General features: G+C 36.1%; 1 protein-coding gene and 1 long non-coding RNA gene across 4 annotated transcripts in view; one reads left to right on the top strand and one right to left on the bottom strand.

Annotated features, from left to right (window-relative positions):
• Window positions 1–374: 374 nt before the first annotated feature.
• Window positions 375–17,740, bottom strand: alg6 (ALG6 alpha-1,3-glucosyltransferase). Its single transcript, XM_079628661.1, has 14 exons — window positions 17,554–17,740; window positions 17,234–17,318; window positions 16,983–17,072; window positions 16,785–16,873; window positions 14,249–14,331; window positions 14,082–14,146; window positions 13,760–13,945; window positions 12,052–12,187; window positions 9,227–9,312; window positions 5,538–5,622; window positions 5,377–5,447; window positions 4,188–4,256; window positions 1,508–1,691; window positions 375–968 (listed from the first exon to the last, which is right to left on the bottom strand). The coding sequence occupies exons 1-14, from the start codon at window positions 17,633–17,635 to the stop codon at window positions 771–773; spliced, it is 1,509 nt and encodes a 502-aa protein (XP_079484787.1). The 5' UTR covers window positions 17,636–17,740; the 3' UTR covers window positions 375–770.
• Window positions 17,741–17,787: 47 nt separating this feature from the next.
• Window positions 17,788–19,877, top strand: part of LOC307007040 — a 125,387-nt gene continuing 123,297 nt past the window's right edge. The window contains exon 1 of one of the 3 annotated variants that reach the window (XR_013799561.1): window positions 17,788–17,978. This is a non-coding gene — a long non-coding RNA (uncharacterized lncRNA). The remainder of the gene's footprint in view (window positions 17,979–19,877) is intronic. The other 2 variants (XR_013799562.1, XR_013799563.1) reach the window with 2 other exon arrangements.

Raw genomic sequence — 19,877 nt, 5'->3', positions numbered from 1 at the left:
AAATAGTTCTGTAAAATCAAATTATAAATAAAATTATAAATTTTTTAAATACTTTATTTTACAGTGATATATAGTATTTATTATTTTAATATTTTTTTTTAATTTAATAACAATTATTAAAATAATCATTATTTTATTTATAATCACATTACTAATTGAAAGATGCATCCTTTTCCCCCAGTCATGTTTGTTAAAATAACCCGAAATCTTTAGTGTGATTATCAAATATACGCGCTGATTCATAAATATTGTAATTTTAAATTAGTACTGTATAACAATACATAATATTTTTTCTTAAATACTCTTTTATTTTAGTGAAAGTTATATTTTTTGTTTATTATTTTGAATAATTATTATTCATATTTTTGTTAAATTGCTATATAATCACTTATGTTGGACAAATTGGACAAATCCTGGAGACAATATCATTTGGTACAAAAAACATTTAATGATGTATGAAAAATGTTAATAAAAATAATGTCAGCACAAGGCCTGGTCCCTTATGGCCTGGTCATTTACACAATACCAATATCCCACTAACCGAATTTGTCTCTAAATTATACAAGTGAGAGAAAGTCTGGCAGAACTGTATCTCCTTTCATTTGATTCACTCTTCCCAAGCAATACCTCCAAACTTCATTAGGAGGAAATTGAATTTTTCCAAACTATTCCCATCCTGTTCTATTCTAACCACAGGGATTGTCCTCTCTTTTCACCAACATCCTGGCTGTAGTTCTTCTTATGACAACTAATGTCTTTGAAGACATGTTTCAGTTTGTTTTCTTCTGGCTCTTTTTCCTCGGTGGCTCCATCAACTGGACTAGGTTGAAATATATGATGAAGCCCAGAAAGTGCAGAAAGGAGAGGACGGAGACCAGAACCGGAAACAGGTCGGGCAACTTGGCCGGAGGCTCCAACCACACGCTCGTAAAGCTCAACGCAGCCATGGCCACCAGTGAAAACCAGAACTGTAAAAGACAAAGTGAACAACACTTAGTGTTTCCTTTCCTATGAGAGGAAATATGACAAACGTTCATTAGTCCTAGTCAAGTTCTACAACACCGGCAGTACACAGATCCTTGTAACTTGATGTTTATTTTCCACCCTGTTTTGGGACGGGCGAGGTATAAACATTAACATGTCTATTTACGACAGATGGAGTGAAGGATCAGTGGAAGTGCTGGTGTGAGCAACACGACCCCCCAATGAAACTCTACCTCCGTCGTAGGGCCCCCTTATTTATGTCTCTTGTGTAAATAAATATATCTAGGCAAACCTGTGTTAATGACTCACGCTACACAAATAGCACACCTTCTGATCTCGAACATTCACGCAAGGAGCTGTTGAAACGTTCAGTCTTCAAAAGCACTAAGAAGAGCATGGGGTCAAGCTAATGTGAAAGTTATGGCCCGTTCAAGTGGCCTAGTGCGCTTAACTGACTTCTTCATAATCGTCGAATTCATTAACGTCAGTGGGGTAACGGGCCGCGACGTCAGCGTTAACTTACTTTCCATTTAATGATGAGGTTGAGTTTAGGCAGCCGGGTGAGTTTGTGATAGAGGCCCAGCCTGAGCTCTTCATCTGTAGTTCTCTCTAAAGCAGAGAGCAGATACAAACTCAGAAAGAGGAACGCCAATGAGGTCACCGCATAAGGCAACAGCAAACCGTCCTTCACCAGCAGGGGGAGCATGCTAGAGAGAAAACGACAATGTTAAAAACATTCAGAATGTGCACAAAAAGTGATTATGTATCCCTCTGGGTTTTTTTATACAGCTGTTGTTCATTTTCATTTTGATCAAGATAAGTGCAGTATTCGGCTGGTCCTATCATTTCAAAATGGCAGCCCCCATGATGAGACCCGCTCCGTGTAAAAACTGTAAATTTGGTCAATGTTTTGTCATGTCATATTCATTTCAGACTAAACTGGCATTTTACAGTTTTTCTTTTAGAGGTGAACTGAGCTGACCGATGTAGCAATCGTCTTGTACATATGTATACTGACACCTAGTGGTGTGGATGTAGAATCAGGCAAATGTTGTCCAATCCTGCTCCTGGACCTGGAGGGCCAATGTCCTGCAGATTTTAGCTCCAACACACCTTCTTAGAAGTTTCTAGTAAGTCTGAAAACCTTGCTTAGCTGGTTCATGTGTGTTTAATTAGGTTTGGAGCTAAACTCTACAGCAGTGCTTATCAACCCTGCTCTTGGAGGCGCACCAACAGTGCACATTTTGGATGTCTCCCTTATTTGACCCATATATTTCTGGTCTTGGAGTCTCTACTAACGAGCTGATTCAGGTGTGATTCATTAGGAAGAGTTGGAAAAAGTGTAGTTTTTGGGCAAATTCCAAACGGAAGTGAGCATACCTATGCCCTACTCCCTTTGAAGGGCAGAACCCTTGAAGTGGGGACTTTGGAGTGAGCAGGGCACTTGTGTGCCATTATGCAACTGTTTGGAACGCACTTGGCAACTAAAGACAATGTAATTTCCTCATTATTTTCATCTGGGATGTTCCCATGACAACCCAGCAAGGTGTCCATCAGCTGAATAGCTGTTCTGTTCTTACGACAGAAATGTATTATTATTGCTGTTAACATAACTGTTGTAAATAAATAAAGAATGTATACAAAAAGTTTTAAAAATATGCGTTATACATCTGTGTGGGAGTGTATTTCGCTGCTCTCAACTTTAAAACTTGTCTTCTCATCTTTGGACCCAGCATTACCTAACACATGTCTTACCTATGAAACTTATTTAAACATAACATGACAAGAATGTGTGAAATATATCACAAACAAAACAACTTGAATTGGTCTGTATGCAAGTTAACTCGAACTCCTCCGCCGTCTAGCTTTAAAATGAATCACGAGTATTTACTGGGTCACGTGAACATAAATGATAACATTACATCCTTAAAGTGTTCCCTTCGCTAACAGCCATGTGGAAGGGCAATTCGTGAAGGAACCCAGTTCACTTTTGTTTGGAACACCCCTACAAATGGCGTCCCCTTCCCGAAGGGCCCTTCAAGGGCACAAAAATGCTGTTTGGAATTTGCTCTTGGTGTGCCTCAGGAACAGGGTTGGGAGACACTGCTTTACAGGACAGTAGCCCCCCAGGAACAGGTTTGGACACCCCTGGTAGAAATGCATTGTTCAGTCAGCCAAGATTAATTTATTCCACAAAAGTGTCCAATAATAGCAGGGGTAACCAAGATAAGTGCCCATTCCTTGTAAACAAAAAAAACAAACAATCCTTTAAATTGAGTCAATATTTAGTTATTTCATATTCATGCATTCATTTTAGTCAATTTTACCCTGACTAAAATGACTTGCATACTTTCAGAAGAAAATAATATTTAAGTTAATGAAAATGTGCAAAATCTAACTATAAATATATAAACATTTGAAAACCTGATTTTTATTAACACTTTTAAGAACAGTATGTTTAATAAAAATGGTTTAATTATTGAATAATGCACATTTTCCAGCAGGTCTTCCTTATCGCTGAAAAAAACACACACACACACACGCACAAAGCTGTTTCCATAGGCATTTGGCTGAAAAACAATAACTTGTGCACCAATCTTATCATGAATAATACTGCCACTGAGAAAGTGTTGACAAAATAAAACAATCTTTGTGTTAGCAGAACAGGTCATGACGCAGAAAAAACAATACAAGCTGTGAATTTTGATGCCTCAACATTTCGCCATAATGAGTAGAAAGTGTGCAAATGAATGGTGTGTGTTTGCGGTATAGAAAACTGTGGCAATGTGTTGTCTCTGTATGCTCTTGTGGATATTTCCCTTAATGCAACAATTACTCTATCATAGAATATAATCGAATTATCTTCCATAACAAAGAGCATCATGTCTTCAGCTAAAAAACAGAAATATGCAGCTAAAAAACAGTTTTGTGGAAGCAGGCAGTGTGATTCCAGAGAATGGTGGGTTGTGTTTACACAAAGGGGTCTTAGTTTAATGGTATGTGGACTATGTCATGTAATCCAGTGATATCCTTACACTAAACCATGCACACAACAATACGTGTGGACAGCTGGGACTCCCCTCTCAGCTACTCTTCCTCTCACTATACAGTCATTTCAGATTTTGTTTCCATCTTAACCGTGAGGATTAATTTATTTATAGTACAATGATTTGAATTTAGTAACATATTGCTTGGTATCTTACCTGAAAGTTGACGTTAGCAGAAACCAAATGGCAATCAGAGGTATTTCGTTGATGACAAGGCAAACTGGCCTGTAAAAGACATATTTGACTATATTTACTACATTACAGATATGTTTATTTGATACTGATGCTATAATTATGTAGTTGAGAGGGCAAGGACCAGGTATCAGTATCATCTCTCCCCACTGATCCAGCCACTACACTTCCTCTGTCAGCAAACTTCTAATACTCCCAATAGAGACCCTTAATCCAGAAACATGCCTTACTGATTGACTAACACATGCAAGATATAACATAACAATATGTTGCTTGCAGCTGGCTCTTTCTGTGAATATGTACATATGTTACATGTCATAATATTTTAGATTAATAACACAATACACGAATAAACCTGCAGATTACTAAGGGGAACTACTGCACTATACTAAACAATCACTAATTTCACTGAAGTTTAAGATTTCTAGCAATTGGCTAATATAGACTTTTACTGATATTGCCTTTTTATATTTATGATTAGTTGTCCGATAACCAATATGCATTATTTAACTATTGTTCTATTTCTGCATTTTGACTACACCATTGGACAGCAATGAATTGCTGTATGAATTATTATGATGTCATTATATTAATGCAGTTGTTTTCTTTTTTTGGGCTATGCCTATTACAAAAGTTTTTTTCTAAATGATTGCAAATGTATTTTTATTTTTGGATGTCAATTTGATTAATCTACACATTTCTTTATGAACTTAATTATTTTTAAAATACTTCTTTTACCTGTGAAAACTATTGTTGGCTGCCAACCAAATGGTGGCATTTATCAGGTAGGCTCAACATTAAAGTGTAAAAGTGCACCTCAGGTAGTTTCTAATAAGCACTAAAAACAATTGCAATAGTCATTGTTTTTAAACGTTTCCATATCCCTTGTATCACCCCTTCTTCTGCAGTTCTGACAAAAACAGTAGTCCGGCCCCTACAGTAACTTACGCTACTTGTTGAGCCAAAAAACACACAAACACATTTGTGATATGAAATGGCAAACTTTAACTTTAAACATGATACTATTAGTTTTAGATACTCTGTTGTGTGTTCGCTTTGTGTCATAACATTGTCTATTAATGACAGTGGGTCGAGCAAAAGTACTGTTCACAGCAATTGGATCAAGTAGTATGAATTATATTCTGCTACTTACAAGGCTGCAAGAAGGATGGACTTCTCATGGACTTGGAAGGAGAAGAGGAAAAAAGCCAGGGAGGAGTTCACCTATAATATAAGTAGACCGGGAGAGTCAGTGGTCAAAAATACAAGTTGTTGAACTGTCAAAGTCAAACTCATAATGATGACACCACTTACCAAGGCAAGCTTGAAGTGCCATAGAGTGGGTTTGGACAACACTTTTAATGATGAAGGCAGGATGAACAACAGAGTGAGAGCAAAACTGTAAGAAAAAAAAAATCCTTTATTTTTTTTTCATTGAATACATACATTCATTAATGATAGATTTACTATACACACAAACAGAGAGGAGAAATACGATCAAGAGCTCTTGTTGCCAAAGCCCGTAATCTATCCCATGGAACTAGAGAACGCGGCTGCCTGATCTTTTTATACATCCTCACAGTCAACAAGAAAGATCCCAGCATGCAGGAAATGCATGAGATTCAGAGATGGCCTGCCGAGCACTCACAGAATTACTTTAACCCCTTAATCATCACTCTCTTGGAGGAAAATGACCCTATTAGAGGTGATTGACCCTTGTGGGACAAGAATCTGGTCCATCACACTGATGCAAATGTAACAGGTGAGATACACTTTACAGGGAATGCATGTGTATCTGATGCGACCGTTATTTTTAAAGGTTTCACGATATATCGGCCACCATATCGGTATTGGCCAATATATGTTCATTTTTATTGTTATCGTTATCGGCCCGATAAGAAAATTTGGCCGATATATTAAAGCAGATAAATAATGGATTATTTCCTTCAGCTGAGACATATAAGTAGTTTATGAGACTATTTGATTGGAATCACTTCAAAAAGGAAAACACAGTTGCAACATGTGGAGCGCAAGTCCGTCATATAGGCTACATAAAATTACAACGAGAACATAATTATAATGGTGTGCTTGGGACATTGCTTTTACTGGACTTTAATGGAGACTTTTGTTTTTGTAATCAGGCTCTCAAAAATTATATACAGATTTAGATTTTTCGGCCAATATATCGGTTACCGGCTTTCAAATATACAGAATTATCGGTATCTTCCAAAATGTTCGTGCATGCCTATTATTTGTTTCATGTAAAAATTTACATTTTCACACTGAACCTAAACTACATGAATGTCACAGCCCTGTAAAATGTGAACTCGGAGCTGACTGATGTAGTAATCGTCTTAGACACTTAGTGGTGTGGATGTAGCATTTTGCAAACATTTACACCTGCTAGAAAAGCATTAAAGGATAATTCCGGTATTTAACACCTTGAGTCTATATTGTAGTTTGTTTTGGATGAACAAGAGTGGTGGACAACATTTTTTTGACAATGGTTCCTCTCTCGAGTTTTTGACTATAAAATAATTGGCCATGGACCCATTTAACATTGGAGTCAATGGTCATGTCCGAAAATGTCATTAAAACAACCTTTAACATTAGTTTTCAAAACTGTGCAACTCACCGAGTGATTAGTGATGTTAGTTGATGTTCCAGAAACAAAAAGTGTTGCGAAATACAGTTTCTGTCGTGTTTTATTCGTCATTTTGTAAAATCCCATTGAATTCTGTTGAAGGACTGAGTGCTCGTTAATATAAATGCGCTACCGGAAACGGAAAGGGGGCTGTTTACATTTGGTCTATGTAATCTTTTTGCCCGCTTCCGTTTCTCATAAGGCTAGCTTTTTAGGAACTTTACCGCAGTTTTTGACCGCACAAATTCTAACCATATTGAAAGACGTGACCACTGACCAGTGCAATATGAAGTTGAACTCGACTGTGACCGTGAGTGTCCCGCGAGGCGCGAGACATAAACATCAGTTATCGCCATCAAGTGGTCGGGAGTGTGCTAACCATAGACATCATATATAATATCTATGGTGCTAACGCTTCAGATTCAAATATTGAGCGGAAGTTACACGGTTGTGAAGTGTCTGAAAAAATAGTTCCACTATAGCAAAATAAACGGATTGGAATCATATATTGCGACGATATATTGTTTATAATAATCAACGAACACCACTAACCACTCGGTGAGTTTAACAGTTTTGTAAACGAACATTATTGGCTGTTTTAATGACATTTTCGGACATAGCCATTGACTCCAATGTTAAATGGGTCCATGGCCAATTCTTTTATAGTCAAAAACTCGAGAGAGGAACCATTGTCAAAAAAACAAACTACAATATAGACTCAAGGTGTTAAATACCGGAATTATCCTTTAATCACAATCACAGTCAGTAATGATTCATTTATTTTGCCAATGAAAGTGTGCAATAATTAGCGTGCAGTATTTGGCTGGTCCTGTCATTTCAAAATGGCTGCCCCCATGAGGAGACCAGCTCAGTGTAAAATAAAACAGGTTTCTTCATCTCACATGAATGTACATGATTTTAAACATATTTGTCTAAAATCTTATCCACCTTTTTCCAAACGAGCCTACTACGTTTTAGATATGGGTGGCACATCCAGTTTGGGGAAGTACAGCTCAAAAAGACTACAATTAAATCAAATTATAAGGTTGCACTACAGATAATCCCTTAGATAATCCATCAGTTTGACTGAATGAGCAGTCAAATTTCCTTCATGTTTTATTTTCAGTCTTCAAGAGAATAATGTAACGCTTGGCATTTTAACATGACATGGTATAACAACAATTTTTCTCCACAAATCCTCACGTCTCTTTCCAAGTTTTTGGTTTTCACACGGATGCTTTAAAATGTAAGCTCCTCTTATGTCTCCTCTTTTCAAAATGTCTCCTCTTTTCACTTCTAATCCCTATTAGCAGTTTACTTTCTAAAACACATCAAAATGAAATATCAATCACTCAATGTGGCAGTTAATGAACATTTTTGATTAATGCAATGTATGTTACATAATACAGACATATGTTACTGGTGATATTTAAGAAGTCTCTAAAATTGCTGCATAAATTATTGGGGGATTATTCATGGTCTGTTGTGATCATTTGTTAATGCTTTTACACTTTTTAATGTTCGATGGTTGAAGGGTCAGTAGAATTATGTCATCTCATTGTACCCAGTTTTTGAAAATATTTATTATTGTGGTCATAGAGCGAACCTTTCGCTGACTGTCTAGAGTTTAACATAAGTTACACCCCATAATTCAAGGTCTTTGATCAGTCTATATTTGCAGGGCCGGTAATTCATTTTCTCATGGGTCTGTTTTAAAGGGACAGTTCACCCAAAAATTAAAATTCTGTCATCATTTACTCACAATTTGTTCCAAACCTGTATGAATTTCTTTCTTCTGGTGAACACAAAAGGTATTTTGGGGAATATGGGTAACCAAACAGTTGATGGGACCCCATTGACTTCCAAAACTATGTAAGTCAACGGGGTTCCATCAACTTTTAAGTTACAGACATTCTACAAAACATCCTCTTTTGTGTTCAGCAGAAGAAAGAAATTCATACAGGTTTGGAACAACTTGAGGGTTAGTAAATTATGACAGAATTTTCATTTTTGAGTGAACTGTCCCTTTAAAACAGATCCATGAGAAAATTAATTACCGGCCCTGCAAATATAGACTGAACAAAGAGACAAACAAATCATTAAAGATTCTGAAGCAAATAGTCAAAGAAATAATCTTAACCAAGCCCTTGCACCTGCAGATTAGTGTCCACATATCAATGTCACAAAATCTCTCCGATATCATTAACTACCCATAATCCTTCTGTGCCCTCCATTATAATGAGATGTGTTTCGCAAACTTGGTAAGAGGGAATATCCTGAGAGAGATTTTTAGGAGGATACATAAAGAGACAAAGGAAAAGGAGAAAGGGTTGTGGGTAAATAGATGGTGAAGGATTACCTGAGGAACAGCTGAGTCTCACTGGACAGCAGGGTCTTGATCTTTATCAGCACATTCAGGCTGCACCATGTGTTAGCCACTTTATCCTGTCAACAAACACATGCTGTCAAAGTCACTAAACTAATGCGCTCCGGACAGAATGACACAATGAGAACGAATGATACACTGACTGCTAGGTCAGTTTTCAAGTTCTTTATGAACAGTTGTTTAAACTGGTGTAAATTCAGGGGTGCCAGATCAATTTAAGTTAAAGGCCAGACTGAACAAAACTTCACATTTAACTTTATGCTTTAATAACTAATATTGGGGTAAACTATTGGGATAAAATGAAGGGAATATTAATCACACAACAATACTGACAATATAAAGAAACAGAATGCACTGCTTTTAAAATGTAAAAATGCCACCTAAAATCTAAATAAATAAAACAATATATATATTTTATTAACTTACTGTAAGCAACTTGCTGTTATGGTGTAAAATATTATGAATATATTGCAACAATAAGATAAATGGACACTATCCCAAACTATATTAGGCCTCAGTGTTTAGTATTATTCATATACTTTTATATTATTTAGTTGAATTGGCTTTTAAATATATAAAACAAATATATTTTTTAGTAATGTTGTTATATTTTTAAAGCAGTTGCAATGACAAAATTTCTAATGATCATGATCAAGTTTTTCATCTAATAATTACAGAAAATAATTTGTAATGGTTTTTAATTTTAGTTATATTAAACAATAACAACACTATTAAACCAACAAGCCATTTCTTTGACAGGCCTGAGATTTCATAAAGACAGTGTATGAAATGACTCGGGTAATAAAATCAGTGGTTCAAGGGTAGAATTTTGTTCTTGGTCATTTTCGATATTGTTGCAGCTCAATAGACTTCTAATAGATTCTGAAGTAACTACACATTTATGATCATGCTTACAAAATTAGCACTGACATATAAGGTAAGTGTCTTTAAACGGTATGTGGCTTTTGAAAAGAAAGCACATAAGTGGCATTACTCAGCGTAATCATTTCCCAACTGAAAGCGCAATAAAAATTCCTGTGGGCATTCTTGGGGAGCATTGGTACAAAGGGCAAGGGTGAAGTATTACGCTCCCATTCATTTTCCCGTCAAGTGATCGTGATGTCAAAAAAAGCTATGCACTTATTTGTAAACTTATAGACACAGTGTTGATGTATACCAAAGACATTAATAACATCCCCCAGGCTGCAAAGACTGCGGTTTTGCCACATACAGAAGACCAAATTGTACCCTTTAGGAAACCGATCCGTTACGAGTGCCCATTGACCTTTCTGCTGGGGTACCGACATGTGATTCCTATAAGGAACTTGGTGGCCTTTAGCAGTTGTGCAAAAACAGAATTAGTAAATGTTATGAAAGTTGCAGCCCTGCCTCTGAGAAACTCTCCATACTGCTCAGTCCTCGAAGACACAGCTGCTGTCTTTCACAGCTGTGTGGAGACGAGTGGACACTACAGCAGAAGATGAGACCCACCAATGAGACACTTTGAAAAAGGCTTTGTTTTGTTTTTGTTTTTTCATAAAATGACAGTCAATTGGGTTTTGGACCCCAATTGAATTTCATTGTATGTACAAAATCATTTCTCAAGTGAAAGGGTTAGGAAATTATTTTGTCATGGTGTTTTTTGTGTGTGTTTTTTTTTTACCCCATTTATGGACTTTTTTTTTAAATATCTTCTTTTGTGTTTCACAGAAGGTGATGCAGGTTTAGAACAACATAAGGTTACGTAAATGACAGAATTTAATTTAATTTCTTACATACAAACCGCACGGATTTAGCTATTGACTAAACATCACCTTAGCTTTACCGTCCTCTGATGTATACAGTACATGATAGAAGCAGCCAAGACTCGCTTAGCGCTTCCTCCGTCACAGACGCTCAAGGCTCTAGGTTAGAATTACTCACACCTTGTGTATTATGTTAGCCTCATGTCAGGCAAATGCATGATATATTCTGGGCCCTGAGCCCAGTAGAATTTTCAATTACTTCTCACAACACGGCTACTTTGACAACGGGGTTTTTGGGTACATTTCAAAAGCAAGCCGCAGTACTTGTACATCGTGTATTTCATTATTGACTTACAAAAAGGAATCAGACCTGGCTTTAGACAACGAAAAGGACACAGCTCTGGTTTTCCAATAAACTCAATGCGAGACCCTTGTTTACTAATCAGATCTAAAAGATAAATCCTGCTCTAGACACAAAGGGTCTTATTGGGGGTAATCTATGAATATAGAAAGATCTGACTGGCAAGACGTGCATTAAGTCAGTCTTCTATTTGCATTAGTATCACAGAACCAGAATTGAACACTGTTTACAGTTTACTGTATGTATCTACATAGGATTCTGGAAATAGTGTATTTATGCATGCATGCATACAGAGAAAAATGTAATGCATGTGGATAAGGATTTCAAGGGCATTTCCAAGCCGACCCTGCATTGGAAATTTTATAACAGGCTAGCACACAACAGAATAAGCATCATGCTGTAATGATGTGTTAAAAACCCATTCCTTAAGCAGTAAATATGACTGATTTACATGCATTTTACCACAGTGTTTTACAAAAGTTAAGCTCAAAGCCTGATACCAAGTTGTGTAAATACTGCTGTGACTTTAAGCAAATAGTAAACAATTCTCAATGTTTGTCACCAATAGCAAGGTCATTTCAGTGATGCAAGCATGAGTATAATAGAATCAATGAAAGGAACCTATTTAGGTGAACTTGACAGAGTTTGCCCATTGATGCTTTGTGATGATGCATACACATTAGGGGAATTACCTCAAACAGACCCCGGCCAACGGGAAAAAGGCGATGAAGAACTTGTAGAGATTGTTTGGGGTCGGATAAAAAGGGCATCCAGCAGAGGGCAAAGGTCACCAATACAGTCAATGCGATCTTGGCCAACAGAAAACATCTGGGTACACACAAAAAGCACTGTAAAAACTCACAAATTTAACAGACGCATTCAAAAATAAATAAATAAATCCACACTTTATATTAGGGATGCGTAACGATTAATCGCGCAAATAATCGTTTGCAGAATAAAAGTTTTTGTTTACATCATATATGTGTGTGTACTGTGTAAAACAATTATGTATTTATAAATACACACACATGCATGTATATATTTTAAAAATATTTACATGTTTATATACATTTTTATATTTAAATATAATTTATATTATATATAATTATAAATACTTGATACATAAATATATTTTCTTCTTAAAATTATACATGCATGTTTGTATATTTATATATACATAATTATTATACACAGTACACACATATATGATGTAAACAAAAACTTTTATTCTGCAAACGATTAATTGCGATTAATCGTTATGCATCCCTACTTTATATATATATATAAATAAATAAATATTAAGCCATTTTTTTCATCCAGGGATGACAGTGTCTGTTTCAATGACTTTTTCCAGGCCACTGATAAAAATTTGAGTGTGCATGATATTATACATATTTGTCAGAATACTATTAATTTAATATTTGTAAGTGAAAATAAAATAGTTGAGCTTAATTACTGTATTAGAAAAAAAACGTTTCCCTAATTCACGAGTCAATTAATCAGGTTTCTCTACTACTCGAGCAGAGACAACATACCATCACAGTTTTTCAATTTGCTGTATACTGTAACCGCTAACACCTCTCAGCTGTAGATATACAGTTGCATGCACAGACATAGCAGGGAGGGTCAGGCATGGCCAGAGAGTCATCTGGACATGTCTCTTCACAGGCAAACTAATCCACCAATGCATTTGCCTCCAAATGCCCTTGGTACATTGTTACTAAATCAACAAATGCAAGACAGCAAAGAGCAGAGCACTTGCACTGAGACTGGCTGCAGGAGTGGACTAATGTAAAACTGCATGTCACCTGCAAACTTAAAATGTAATAATAAAAGACAATTAAAATATTACACCTGTAGTGGTGAAGTGGCAGATGACGAACATTAAGCATTTGTTATAAGCTAGCATAAATCAGGCACTTTGGCACTTTCGGCTGGATTGTACAGCTAAACTTGTAATTATAGGAATGTCAACAGATTCATTAATTAATGGTGAGCAATTTTCCATTAACGGAACTTTTCACTTGAAAGTAATAAATCATAAATGCTGAGATTTAGGTTTAGCAATTAATTTTTTTTTAAAAAATACCAATGACTTTACTTTTAATTTAGGTGCTATTTTTGATTTCATTAATTATATATACATTACACACATACATGCACATACATTTTTTTTTGTTGGGTGTGTCTATTGAACATAGGCATAGATACATGCATTGACTGTTATACATTTAACAGGCCTACTTTTACTACACCAAGGCTTTTTGTATCTTCTGAAATCTTTTGAGGTCTGATTAAAAAACAAATAGCCTACTCAATTTTACCATATACTTGGGATCAACATTTAACCACCAAAGTGACCAAACCACAGTAATTTATGCAACGACCCAAGAGACTCACCCTCGCCCAGTTATGCCCTGTTTGATGCACTTCCCCATGAGGTAGCAGAAGAAAGGCAGTGAGTGGTACAATTCCATTTGCTTGTAATTGAGAGCCAAGGTGAAGGCCAAGGAACCAAACAGGTCCCAGCCCAAACCAAGTCCCAGAATCCCCCATAGAGCCAGACCCAGGCTCACACTGTTATATCTGAATATGCAGTTAAAGACAATGCACATGCTGTTTTTGCTGGATCTTAAGTTCTTAACAAATGTGTGAATATATTAAATTAAATTAGATAAATATGAAATACCATAGCAGAATTAGTGTAAATGGTAAAGGATATTGAAAATGGCCATAGTCAATCAGTACAAGTCCTGGATACAGAAGGATGCAGAGAGCTGTGGCAACCTATGAGAACAAAAAGATACAGTTTGACCAAATAAAGCAATAATGTAATCTCTATTTTTTTTTTTTTACAATATACAAATTCAAGGGAATTCGTTTAGCTACCTTTTGTTTAGAGGAACCATCACAAAAGTAAAGGCAATAAACCAAAACTGCTGGAATGTAGATCAATATATCTGCAAAAAGAACTAATGGAGATGAAGAAGATTAATATACAACAAATATTTCTCCTGCGTCAAGAGGAATTACTTAATCAATCCTACACAATTGAATGACTTTGAAGACACAAAAAGTCATATGGTTACACTGCAGTCATATAAGCAATGATCAAAGCCCTGTAAACATTAACATGCTTTATAACATCCAAGAGTATTCAAAGCAATGCAGGTTACAGGTGACAATAACCCCACCCACTTAAAATAATTACATGGACAAAAGTATTGGGACACCTGACAATTACACCAACATGTACATGGACATTGCATTTTAAATACATAGATATGAATGGGTTGTTTCCACCGAGCGGTACGGTACGGTACAGTTCATGGTACACAATTATTTCCATTTCGATTGTCAGAAGTTGTACCATAATACCAAACCGTACTGTACCCTTTTTTGGCACCCTTCCATTGGGGTACCTAGCTAGCACAGTAGTCTGGTACCTAAAAGATGGAGCTAGACTCACTGCAGAACGTTGATTGGTTGACAGAGAATCGTCACTTGCACACGCTACAAGGAGAATAACAGCACAAGATGCGCCATTTTTTTCCGGCTGTGTTTTTCCTTGCACCCTGCAGCCTTTGCTCAAACAAAACTTGTCCTCTTCTTGTGACAAACAGCCCCATGCCTAGAAGCAAGAACAAGATCTGCTGTATGTCCTCCATTGTTGTACTGTTGGCGGTGGAAACGCAAGCCGAATCAGGGTTTACCGTCCCAAATCGTACTGTACCGTACTGTACCGCTCGGTGGAAACGAGCCATAATATGGAATTGCAGCTATAACAGCTTCCACCTTTCTGGGAAGGCTTTCCACAAGGAGTGTTTTCAGGGCTCTGTGTGGGCCAGTCAAGTTCTTACACACCAAACTCAGCCAAGCACGTCTTTATGGACCTTACTTTGTGCACTGGGGCACAGTCATGCTGCAATAGAAAAGGGCCTTCCCCAAACCCCAAAAAGCAGCCCATAACTGCATTTTTTTTCCATAATAGTGTATTGACAAAACATATTAGGCAAATGATCTAGTGCGCATCTGTATTTGCGTTCTGGAGAACACCAAGAGTTTCTATTTACAATGTTTTTGCAGCATTTAGCAATTTAGCCAATCACAACACTATCAGTTGATTTATTGAATGCAATGGCCAATCAAAGGTGTTTAAGTTAGCACTGAACAAGAACTTCTGCATTTTGAGCGGTGAGTGGATTCTGAGATCTACACGATACAAATCCTCTCATTATAACAATTATGTAAACAAGAGATTAATTTTGCAGTCAGCTTCATTGATTATAACGGAACTTTGTGAGCTTGCAATAAACTATGAGTGACTTTATTTTTATGATTATAAAGGGAGCGCTCTTTGCAGATTTTCTGCCATGACAAATCCTGCATACAGTTTTTTATGCTTTTCTGTTAAAATAAACTAATGGTTGTGAACTAGATGCTTTATATAACAAATAATTTATCAAAAGTGTTTATGCTGGAATGTGTTGTGTGGTCACAAGAAACTTGAAACTATTTCAAGGAATTTATTTAAAGTGTTTTTTAAAGGGGAAACGCATCCCCTTACCCTGGAGTTGGTTTACCCTCTGCCTATGATCAGAAAATTACTATTTAACGCATAATTACACAAAATGGAACTTGAAACATAATTATATTTATAAATCACTTGGAGATAAGGGTGACACTACACTCAAAGTCTTTGGTACACTTCAATATGCTACAGAAAAAAATATTTGTATTGCTATGTGGTTTGCATCGTTATTATTATTGTGGTGATGTTGGCGGAATCGAAGAGTTTTTGTGACTCAAGTTTACACTTTTTTTTTATTTTGTTTAAATATAAAAATAGTTCAATTGGTACTGCACTTCAGAAACAACAGAAGATACTTACATGTTTCCCGGACGACAAATTAAGTTACCGGTAAATTAATACCTTGATCGTCAAATTCAAAAAGTTTTTCTTTTCTGAAGAACATTGGGCAGTTTAACTGCTCAGGACAAAGAAGGGACTCAAGAACAACCATCACAAAGAAAAAAAAAAAAGTTGTTGATCATCCAGGTAACGACACGCAGTTTTAAGAATCAAGGGTACATAAACTTTTGCATTTTTATAAATTCAGCTTGTTGGTCGTCTTGTGGACTATATGTAAACATATTTAATGTAAAATATCGTATTCAGGACAGTACTAAATTAAAAATAACATACATTTTGTATGATCCCTCTTATTTTGTTAAACTTATTTACATTTTCACAGATTCTGCAAGGGGTGTGTAATCTTTTGAGCAGCACTGTATATACTTCATTCTAAATATTATATCTTAATATTGTTTATGTTTGTGCTCTAAATTCAGTTCAGTGAAGACATAGAAATTACACTGCCATTTAACATATTAAAAGTAAATGTCTGATGTCATGAATACCTACCTGTGGCTCTCATGAACAACTTATGAGTGTGGCTTTCATAGCCTCTAGATGCATGCAACTCCACCCATTCAGGATTGAACAGCTTTGCTCTATCAAAAATACACACAGAAAAATCAAAATCACCATCATCAAGCCATGTTCAACTGAACTGGTAAGCTTTACAAATATGGAAGATGTACCATGTAAAACAACACTTACACATACGCACACACCAGACTGTGATAGGCTGTCAAAGGAGGGTAATCAAGTCCCCAGTAGTTCAAATCATTATTTGTAGTATTGAAGTACCTTGTTCGGAAAATAAAATATTAGGTCACATGTATGTAAGGCACTGGCCTTATAAATTAAATAATGTAACACTCAAACTTGAGAAAAAATAAACAAAGAGAGGGAGAGCTTCACCAATGTTGGTGGTGTACTTGGCCATGGAGGAGGAATGAAAGACTAACCATTCATGAACAGGCAGATTGTAAGTCACTTCTTGCCAGTGTCTTTGTGCTTCATAGTCCCCGAACATTGGCGGTTTCCCTGCACCTATTCCATTAATGTAAATGCAGAATAGTATGGTTTATATTAATTAAAACATGAATGAGGTATAATAAGCATCATATATAGCATTTATTTCACGAATAAAGTTTATCCCGCTAGATTTTGATTTTAGATGAGCTGATTTTCTTGCTCATTTACAGATGAATGAGCTGTTCCGAACACATGACACTGACTTTGACGTGTCAATCCTAAAAAAAACGGTGGTTCATTGAAAACCAACCTGAGTATGAGTGAAAAGACACCGCCCATCTTGTCGTTAAACCGAGCAACACGCACAGTGAAATAAGGCTCCAGTTCTCCATGTCTGGTAGCCTTTGGGACGGTTTATTTAAAAATCATAAATCATAACACGCTCATGCTTTCCTGCAGAGCCGAATCGGTTGAGATTCACTTCCTGAAACATTGCGTCAGCGGAGTGGCGCCTCGTGATGACATCATCATACATTAGCCAGTGGGTGGAATTGATTAAACAGGTCTGCATCCTATTGTCTGGTTTGCAAATATGAACCATGGACTGATAAAAACCTGAAAATGTTGGTAGTAATACCCCATTCTGTCTCAAATACAGTAGGCTGTAAGTAAAGATGTTGCCTAGATGTCCTGAATAAATAGACGGTTATCAAATGGACGTACGAACATCATCAGGTAAAGACACTGAATGAACGGCCTTTTACCTAATTATGAACACTATGAATCAGATAATGAAGAGATTTTGGGGGGAAAAAACTGTTGTGTTTATGTTAAACTATCCAAAAAAATGTCTATATACTGGGCGAGAGATAGGCTAATAGGGCATTCACTTATGTAGGTGATTCTATAGGCTAATTGCAGGTAGGCTAGGCTACATTTTGTGTGTGTGTGTGTGTCCATATCATTATAGTTTTAATGATTCATTGTCATGTATCACAAGATAACATTTTCTGTAAAAAGTTATATAGCTGAAAATCGTGATTTCTTGTTGTCCGAAGTAGGCTAGTCAGTATTTCCCTAATTCTACAACATTAAATTTACTTTGCCTTTAAATTTAATGTTGTAGAATTATGAAAATACTAATAGGCCTACATGATACAGCAATGTAAGATACAGGAAATGTCACTTTCCCTAACTGATAAGATCTGAAGCACTGAACAGTATGTGCTCTCTCTTGAGAAATTTTTTTAATCTAAAAAGTTCTTACACTGAGTTATTTTGTAAAACTTCAAAATTGTTACCACAATGTCAAAGTGAAAAGAGAATGTATCACTGATCACACAGTGGGTTGTTTAAAAGTCTTTTAATCACAATGTCATTAGTGCCATCACTTCCATGTGATCTTAGCATTTATGCTAGCAAGTAGAGTTTTTGGCTAAAAAGTTTAAAAGGGTCAATTCTGTTACCGGCAAACTCTGTTACCAAAGTAGAGTAACAATGCTGACAGTACAGAATTGACAGTAACAGAGTTGACAACAATATAAAAAAATCAGTTTTTTGTTACAAGTAAAAAAAAGGAAGTAACTTGTGTTTGGCAAACACTGAATTATTAAAATTGAATATATTGTCAAGACTCTGGGAAGAAGTTTTTCCCCTTAACTTTTTGAAATGTTTCTCCAATTATAGAATCACTCATGTGATAAATATAGCTATCCCATAACAAGCTATTTTCATTTACAAATGAGAATTTTTAACAATTCAGAATTTAATTCTCACCCATTTCGTTATAACAATTGTTTGAAATGTATTTATTTTTTCTTTTCAAAATATGCTCACTTTATTGTAGCATTACTTAGGTTTGTTTCCTTATTAACCGAACAATTTTAAATCATTACATAAAATAAAGTTAGTTTAGACAATATAACTTTATAAAAATGGAAAACAATTTGCTTGTCAGTTTATTATTTCTTGGATACATCAAACGTTTTATGTTGTCTGTTCATCTAAGATCCCCAGATCGGTAAACCTGGCTGGTCCTATAGATGTCATTTGAATTTAGGTTAGAGAGCATTTGCAAGGTTGTCAATAAGTCAATTCTGAATTGTGCTGTTGCTCTCTTTACAATCACTGGCCCTACTTGAGTTCCTCAACTCTTATCTGGTGTAATCATTTGCATTTCTTTCACTTTAAGAGCTGCTGGATATGACAGCTTCTTATAGCAGGGACATCAAATATTTATAAATGAGAACCACGGACAAGTTCTGATTTGCAATGACACTTTCATTACAGTAAGGAGCCTATTAGTCACATTGCACTCAATGACATGTTAATGTCGCTGTTTGCCATCTTTGTCATTTACTGCTTCGTCTCTGCACCCTTTAAATATTTAGTAACCACTGTATCCACATTTACTGTTGGTGATGTGCTCAAGGAGATACCTGGGCTTGTTAGTGGTCCTGCATGCTTACATGGCTTCTGTATTGTGATTTTTGAAATCAGGGCTGTTCTTTTTCTGCCTGCTTGGAAGCATTTTGAAATAGTCCCCCACTTTCAGTTCTATGAGACTGTAATCATCCCTTTTCTGCTAAGTGTACAATTTATATATTCATGTTTATTGTCAAAGGTTAAAAAAGA

Source organism: Phoxinus phoxinus (genome assembly GCF_949152265.1).
Source record: "Phoxinus phoxinus genome assembly, chromosome: 11".
Lineage (NCBI taxonomy): Eukaryota > Metazoa > Chordata > Actinopteri > Cypriniformes > Leuciscidae > Phoxinus > Phoxinus phoxinus.
The sequence above is the reverse complement of the archived record's forward strand: the minus strand, read 5'-3'. Positions and strand labels throughout refer to the sequence as shown.